The 8,994-nt window shown below is 42.2% G+C and overlaps 1 protein-coding gene across 1 annotated transcript in view; it reads left to right on the forward strand.

Moving 5' to 3' along the window:
- Positions 1–374: 374 nt before the first annotated feature.
- kcnv1 (potassium voltage-gated channel modifier subfamily V member 1) overlaps positions 375–8,994 on the forward strand; it is a 12,937-nt gene continuing 4,317 nt past the window's right edge. Inside the window, 3 exon segments of the mRNA XM_061049493.1 lie at positions 375–913; positions 6,061–6,383; positions 6,589–7,256. Coding sequence (XP_060905476.1) covers positions 6,085–6,383; positions 6,589–7,256 — 967 coding nt within the window. The 5' untranslated portion in view covers positions 375–913; positions 6,061–6,084.

Below are 8,994 nucleotides of genomic sequence, written 5' to 3' on the forward strand. Positions count from 1 at the left end.
GAGGATAATGAGATGTGGGGCAGCAGCAGGAGCAGCAGCTGCACCTGGATGACAGGTAGATGTCTGGATGCTGCTGTAATTGCTGCTGGAGATGTGCGGCGCGGCTCAGGTTCACCTCAGAGGTCAGCGGGCTGCGAGGACGAGTCAGGATACAGAAAAAGATCTCAGCATGTGTCGTCTCAGGAAACACAGCAGGAAACATCATTTCATGTCAGTTAATTATTGAGACTAATTTTTTTTTTCTGCAAAACCCAAATCAGTGTAGTTCTTCGTTTGAGCCACTAGATGGCAGCACTTCACTAATGAACAAGGAACATGCAGCTGTTACTTCAGACAGATGTGCAAATATAAAAAAACTCATATTTATCCTTATTTTATTTTTAACTTATTTGATTATAACAGAATGTTTGAGAGCGGTAAACTTCATATAACTAAGCGAACAGGTTAACCACATATTACAGCTCGCCTGTACTCCAACAAATCCAAAACTTTGAGTTTTAAGTGATCATGTTTTTTTCCAGCCCCAAAATAAAAACAAAACGTTTGTAGTCTTAAATCAACAGTCATCAAAATAAATGCAGTGACATCACTAAAGTGGGAGTGGCCTGTCATAGCTTTCTCTCTGGCTCCGCCTCCTCCTGTGTGGCACTGCTCACCCCTCATACCTCCCCCCTGTTTGTTTTAAAACCCGCACCGGGAACCGCACTCAGCAGACCGCCAGACGAGGCTGCACCGCACGAGCTGCTGGACCTGCTCACATACCTGCAGAAAACTGAAACTTTGTTTACCTTGTCTGTGTCATCATGTGGTCGTTTTTTTGTGACATATTGAACATGCATCTGGGATTTATCTTGAACATGTGGAGCAGTAATGATCAAACAGAGAAGATGATGATCCTCTTCAGTTAGATCAGGTAAGATTCACCTTGTTGTAAACTCTGTTTTTCTGGAGACAGAATTTTCAGAAAAAATGTTTATCATGAAGTGACCTCATAGATGATGACCCAGCAGGTTCACATGGAGTTTACATAATAATAATAATAATAATAATAATGATGTGTGTATTTGGTTTAGCACCTTTCTCAGATCGAGGTCTCAAAGTGCTTTACAGAATATTAGCCTACCATAAGAGTAATAACAACAATCAAAATCATAAAAGAAGACACTGACATCACACAATAATAACCAGATTAAATGTGGTCTTATTAGTCCAATCAGAAAAGGTCTGAAGCAGCTTTTTAAAAACACCAATGGAAGCTGCAGGTCTGTGAGGAGGCAGTGGTGATTCAAGAGTCAGATGGGGCCCAAAGTAAAATTCACTGACTGGGGGCCCCTCCAACTAACATTTATCACCATTAAAAAATAATATGACACCAACAGCAGAAATGTAAGTCTTCACAGGAATATTGGAACGCTTAGTGGGGCAACGACATTGAGAACTGTCCCCCTAATAGGGAGGTTTTCACGTCATTGTAAAATTTGCACATCCTGAGCCACTGCTTCATATGCTTTAAAGCAGGGGAGGGCAACTGGCGGCCCCTCAATGTGGCCCTCAGGTCAATTTCTACATATCAATTAATTGGAAACATGAAGAAAACATGATGAAATCTGCCATGAAATCATAAAAACCAGAAATATTTCCATAATAATATTTGATCTCTGGTATATATTGAGTTAAATTTGAGACATAATTGATTTTAATTGTTTTTGTATTCTACAATTTGGCCCCCTGGCAGTGAGAATTAAATGAATGTGGCCCTTGCTGTGACCAAAGTTGACCATCCCTGCTTTAAAGTTTGTCAGACTGACACTCAAGGAGACACCGTCCAAAACCAGAACGATCAGTAGGAAGAAAAACTGCAAAGGAAACAGAGAAACGTCTCTGCAGGAATCTTCAGAACAGATTCATGGAGGATGATTAGAGGAACATGTTTCATATTAAGTTTATTACAGTCACATAAACTAATAAATCATTCATGCATATTCAAACCTCCTCCAGCGCTGACCTTTCATTGGACCATATACAGAATGTCACATGAATAAAATGTAATTATTTGACATATAAGCTCCGTTCTGTGTGTCAGAGAGTTTTAAAAAGTAAACCAAAATTAGGTTAAAAAAGAGATTGTGATGATCACATCTGTAAAAGAAAGGAGGAACTGTGCAAGAAAACTTTGATGAAATGCAACAAAAGAACGGAAAATGTTTTTAAAATACTTGACCTATGAAAAGGCGCACAGAGATTTAAAAGTCTCTCCTCCAGGTCTACACTCCCTCCCCCCCACTACGCTCGTCCAACCTTCACAACAGGGTCCTAAGTCTCTGACTAGACTCTTCTCCTCTGTCGCCCCCCGGTGGTGGAATGAACTTCCAAACTCCATGTGATCTGCAGAGTCCCTCTGCACCTTTAAGAAAAAGCTAAAGACCCAGCTCTTTCATGAACACCTACTAACTTAATGATGATGATGAATATGATTTTTAAGATAGTTTTGATGCTGATTAGAACTCTAAAGAACAGCTGTCCATGTTGTGCTCTGCCTCTGGTCACTTCCTGTCAGCACCTCTGGTCACTTCCTGTCAGCACCTGTGTGTCCGATCAGACTTAAAGCTGTTTGTTTACACTTCCTGACGTTGTCTCCTCCTCTCTAGATCCTCTCTTGTGTTGTTCTTACTCTCTGATGTACGTCGCTTTGGATAAAAGTGTCTGCTAAGTGAATTGTAGATTTATTTTCAGATTTCATGGAGAGAGAGGGTGAACTGGGGGGAATTTTGATGCGTAGTCATGCTGTTCACACTTATTTCCCCTGTTACCCTGATTCAACACTTTGCAAGTTTTTTTCCTTGAGATTTTACAGAACGTCTCCTTTTAAAGCACTGTAGGGACTCTGGGTCCCAAGTCCAATTTGAGTTTAGTTATGGTCAGAGTCATGATGCTCCATCACGTCCTGAGGGACGTATCTAACCGTCTCCTTAGCTGCTACATGCTCCAACAGCTTCATCAGCTGCAGAGTCAGTGGATCCTCAGAGCTCCACGAGGGAATCCAGATTCAACCAAAATCACTTAAAGCTAACAAGCCAGACATGGTGAGCACAGACACAACATTCAGACTGAAGCTGAAACGTCTAAAATCTAATTAAAGTTTGAATGATCTGGTTGTAAAAAGTGGAGCTCAGACTTGTTGGACGGTCTGTTAGTTTAATAAACATCACAGAGATTATTAGTCTGATATTTACAGGAACAAATCTCCAAAAGGCTCCAACAGCACAAACACGGCCCAGAGGTCAAAGGTCAGGGACTGAATTAGCTGAGGGGACACCTAGCAGACAGCTAGCAGCTCCTTCCTGTCACTCAAAGAGGCCACGCCCCCTAATTCTACATCACTTTAAGCCTTAATAAAATATAAACAGGTGAGTTGTATAAACATTCAGCCCGAACAGTTGAAGAGAGAAATGAGCTCTAGAGACCCAAACTGTTTTTATACCATGTAAACATGTTTATTTTAACATAGAGGTCTATGGGGACTGACTCACTGCAGGAGACAGACTCTATCAATCAATTTCAATCAATCAATTTTTATTTGTATAGCGTCAACTCATAACAAGTGTTATCTCGAGACACTTTACAAGAAGCAGGTAAAAGACCTTACTCATTGTTATGTTACATAAAGCAGGTAAAAGACCTTACTCATTGTTATGTTATATAAAGCAGGTAAAAGACCTTACTCATTGTTATGTTATATAAAGCAGGTAAAAGACCTTACTTATTGTTATGTTATATAAAGCAGGTAAAAGACCTTACTCATTGTTATGTTACATAAAGCAGGTAAAAGACCTTACTCATTGTTATGTTACTAAAAGCAGGTAAAAGACCTTACTCATTGTTATGTTACAAAAAAAGGTAAAAGACCTTACTCATTGTTATGTTATATAAAGCAGGTAAAAGACCTTACTCATTGTTATGTTACATAAAGCAGGTAAAAGACCTTACTCATTGTTATGTTACAAAAAAAGGTAAAAGACCTTACTCATTGTTATGTTATATAAAGCAGGTAAAAGACCTTACTCATTGTTATGTTATATAAAGCAGGTAAAAGACCTTACTCATTGTTATGTTACAAAAAGCAGGTAAAAGACCTTACTTATTGTTATGTTACAAAAAGCAGGTAAAAGACCTTACTCATTGTTATGTTACAAAAAGCAGGTAAAAGACCTTACTTATTGTTATGTTACAAAAAGCAGGTAAAAGACCTTACTTATTGTTATGTTACAAAAAGCAGGTAAAAGACCTTACTCATTGTTATGTTACATAAAGCAGGTAAAAGACCTTACTCATTGTTATGTTACAAAAAGCAGGTAAAAGACCTTACTTATTGTTATGTTACAAAAAGCAGGTAAAAGACCTTACTCATTGTTATGTTACATAAAGCAGGTAAAAGACCTTACTCATTGTTACATAAAGCAGGTAAAAGACCTTACTCATTGTTATGTTACATAAAGCAGGTAAAAGACCTTACTTATTGTTATGTTACAAAAAGCAGGTAAAAGACCTTACTCATTGTTATGTTACATAAAGCAGGTAAAAGACCTTACTCATTGTTACATAAAGCAGGTAAAAGACCTTACTCATTGTTATGTTACATAAAGCAGGTAAAAGACCTTACTCATTGTTATGTTACATAAAGCAGGTAAAAGACCTTACTCATTGTTATGTTACATAAAGCAGGTAAAAGACCTTACTCATTGTTATGTTACATAAAGCAGGTAAAAGACCTTACTCATTGTTATGTTACATAAAGCAGGTAAAAGACCTTACTCATTGTTATGTTACATAAAGCAGGTAAAAGACCTTACTCATTGTTATGTTACATAAAACAGGTAAAAGACCTTACTCATTGTTATGTTACAAAAAGCAGGTAAAAGACCTTACTCATTGTTATGTTACATAAAGCAGGTAAAAGACCTTACTTATTGTTATGTTACAAAAAGCAGGTAAAAGACCTTACTCATTGTTATGTTACATAAAGCAGGTAAAAGACCTTACTCATTGTTATGTTACATAAAGCAGGTAAAAGACCTTACTCATTGTTATGTTACATAAAGCAGGTAAAAGACCTTACTCATTGTTATGTTACATAAAGCAGGTAAAAGACCTTACTCATTGTTATGTTACAAAGATCCGGCCTATCCATCATGAGCACTTTAGCAAAACAGCAAAAGTTACAGTGGGAAGAAAAAACGTTCTTATTAAAAGGTAGAAATCTTCGGCCAGATCCCCGGCTCATGACGAAAACAGTCTTCACAGGTCTAGACTGTGCCGGGCTTGGAAGGGGATAGGGGGAGAGATGGGATAAGATGCAGGAAGAGTTCTGGCAGGCCGTCAACCAACGATCTTGAGGAGCCTAGGAGAGCTCAAGAGCTCCCAGGAAAGTAGGTGGTTAGTGACTGAGATTTACAGATAGATACATGCAGTAATATGATGTACTGTATATGCAGAGAGAGAGAGAGAGAGAGAGAGAGAGAGAGAGAGAGAGAGAGAGGAGCTCAGGGTGCCAGTTCCCCTGGTAGTCTAAGCTTATAGCAGCATAACTAAGAGCTGGTCTACACCAGCACCAGCCCTAACTATAAGATTTATCAAAAAGGAAAGTTTTAAGTCTATTCTTAAAAATACAGACTGTGTCTGCCTCCCGGACCCCGGCTGGAAGGCGGTTCCAGAGGAGACAGACTCTAGTGGACACTGGAGGAAATGCAGCTGTAAAGTTAGACATTTTAACATAGAGCTCTATGGGGACTGACTCACTGCAGGAGACAGACTCTAGTGGACACTGGAGGAAATGCAGCTGTAAAGTTAGACATTTTAACATAGAGCTCTATGAGGACTGACTCACTGCAGGAGACAGACTCTAGTGGACACTGGAGGAACTGCAGCTGTAAAGTTAGACATTTTATCATAGAGCTCTATGGGGACTGACTCACTGCAATCCAGAGCAATATCACTTCAGCTCCATTCTTTGATTCTGGACTGACATGAACCAGGTCTTTGTTTTTGACTTCTCACCCTCAGATACTCCCTCCTCCGGCCTCCACCATGAGCCTCCCCTCCAGCTCTCTTGAAGGGGCGGAGTTCTACAGCCGCAGCACCTCCCCGGTGTCTCTGGACTCCAGTGTTTTCTTCAGCGAGACGACGGCGTCCTGCGTCACCGACTTCTTCATCGTCAATGTCGGAGGGAGTCGCTACGAGCTGTCTCAGGAGCTGCTGGCGTCCTTCCCGGAGACTCGACTCGGGAAACTGGCGTGCTGCAGCCGAGACTCGGCGCTGGAGCTGTGCGACGACGCCGACCTGCTGGAGAACGAGTTCTTCTTCGACCGAAACTCTCAGACCTTCCAGTAGGTGGTGCTGTTTACTCTTCACTGAGGCATGCACGATGTCCTGTTGTAATAATTCCAAACATCTGAATACAAATCAGCAGATATATTTGTCTATATTTAGAATCTGTGAAGAAACAGCCTGACCCCTCTGAACAGAGTTGAGTTAAAGCTAAGACATGTTCTTAAAACCTCTTCACCTGTGTTTGTTTGTTCCTGCCTGCAGGTATGTGATGAACTACTACCGGACGGGTCACCTGCACGTGATGGAGGAGCTGTGCGAGGTCTCCTTCCTGCAGGAGATCGAGTACTGGGGCATCGACGAGCTCCGCATCAAGTCCTGCTGCCGCGACCGTTACTACCGCCGGAAAGAGCAGAAGGAGTCGCTCGACGCACGGCAAGAGTTCGAGGCCGAGGACGCAGAGGACGCCGAGGACTTTGTCGGCGCCGCCTGCCCGGCTCTCCGGCGGCGCCTTTGGGACCTGCTGGAAAAACCGGAGTCATCCCGAGCCGCTCGCACCTTCGGCTCGCTCTCGATGTTCTTCGTGGTCGTGTCCGTCGTCAACATGGTGCTGATCTCGCTCGACCTGGAGGAGGACGTGGGTTTGAGCGGCGCCGCTGCCCCGCTGCTGTTCGACGCTCTGGAGTACGTGTGCGTGCTGTGGTTCACCGGCGAGCTGGCGCTGCGGTTCCTCTGCGTGAGGGACAAGTGGCGCTTCAGTCGGAGCATTCCCAACGTGATCGACCTGCTCGCCATCCTGCCGTTCTACGTGACGCTGGCGGTGGAGAACCTTCACGGGGGGAGCACGGAGCTGGAGAACGTGGGCCGCGTGGTGCAGGTGCTCCGCCTCCTGAGGTCGCTCCGCATGCTGAAGCTGGGACGACACTCCACAGGTAAATAAATCCTCTGTAGCTCGACCTTTAGGGACGGTGAGAGGTAACGACGCCGCGTGTTTATCGGTCTGTTTTGGACGTTTTTTACGAGTGGAACAACTCGGTTTCAGTGAGGAAAGTTTTTATGCACATTTTTAGAAATATTAGTGAAGGGACAAAATATCTATAAAGATCGCAATATAATATGTCAGTAGAAAGACTTCCTGGAACGTCTGGGGCATTGAGCTGTCATATTAAAACTCATTAGCCAATGGGGAAGCATTCCTCATAAAGCCCGCCCACTCGAGGGGTTTGTGCCAGAATCGCAAACAAAAAGTCAGATCAGAGAGAAAGAAAAAGAGGGAACTGTAAACAAGATGACTGATGATGAGAAAAATAAAAGGCTGATTATTTACACGATTACACAAATATTTTAATTGCAAGTCATTTTTTTTTTTTGCTTCATTGAGATTATATTTCTCTCAAAGTCTTATTTTTTGTTTGCAATTTAAGAAGTTTTGTTTGATTCTTTTGGCACAAATATGATTCCATAGAAAGTGAGCAGGAAGACAGGGAGGCGTGTGATTGGTTCATCAGATTGGTACCTCGTGACAGACATTGGTTGCCATTGTCTTTACATTCTTACAAACTGATACAGATGATGGATTTTCTTTGTTCCTTTTTCAGAGAACATGAGTTATTAATGTCTGTCAGGACCTAAAGACAATTTCAAACAACATCTTAAAAAGTGGATCAGGAGGAAATTAACAACCCTGACTAAGCTCGTTGAGGTTGAGTTTGATTGCATAGCAGTCTATGATCCAATGCTCGTCTCAGCTGATTCACTCCCTCAGTAAACATGAGTTTACTGTCTCAATCTGTAGTTTCAAGTCTTCTTCCGTATGGTCACTTAGTTAATGATGGCTCTATTATGAGGAAAAACTAACGATCAAAGCGTGGTCTTTAGGGCGGGGCTGGCTCATCCAAATACTGTCGATTATTCTTCCAAGAAACCAACATGGTGACACCCAAAATACCAAACTCCAGACTTCGCCCACATCACTCTTCAGTGTCCCCACCTGACTCTGTAAAATGGTCAAAGACGAGTATCTGCTCCGACGCAGTGAGCGAGACAAACATGACAACCTGAATAATAAATACGGCTTTCTAATGGAGATAAAATGTTGAGCTTCATGTTTCAGGATGAAATGTGACCTCGGTTTTAGTTTGAAATGCATTTTTTATTTTTGAAGTTTAAGGAAAACCGAGGCTCATGTTTGCCTCCTTTATGTCTCCTTTGAATAATCGTTAATGCAAAGAAACAGACGCATCAACAGTAGGAAACCTCCCTAATGGGGCCCCATCTGACAGCCCTCTAGGGTTGCATGTGTGATGTTCTGGGAAGAAAGTCAACAAAGAAAAAAGAAGAGGATTTATCGGTCTGTAGGTTTACTTGTGGGGACATCAGGGTGATGGATGCTGGTTGGACCCCCCCCCCCCCCCCCCCATCTCAGTTTTGGACCCTGACAGACTGTGGAGTCGCCACAGCAGAGAACATGAGGCTCCTCTTCCAGCTGTTCTTTGTGTGTGTGACCTTAGTAAGAACAATCACATACTAGACTTTAAACATGGATTCCAGGAAGTTTTGAAGCAGTTTGGTGGGATCAGCTGAAGAAGCTCTCGATGTTCCCGGCCCGTCAGGAGACTCTGAGCACACGATTCAAACAGCCGGAGAGAGAAGAAGAAATTGAGATTCTCC

The sequence above is a fragment of the Labrus mixtus genome, chromosome 11, assembly GCF_963584025.1.
Source record: "Labrus mixtus chromosome 11, fLabMix1.1, whole genome shotgun sequence".
Lineage (NCBI taxonomy): Eukaryota > Metazoa > Chordata > Actinopteri > Labriformes > Labridae > Labrus > Labrus mixtus.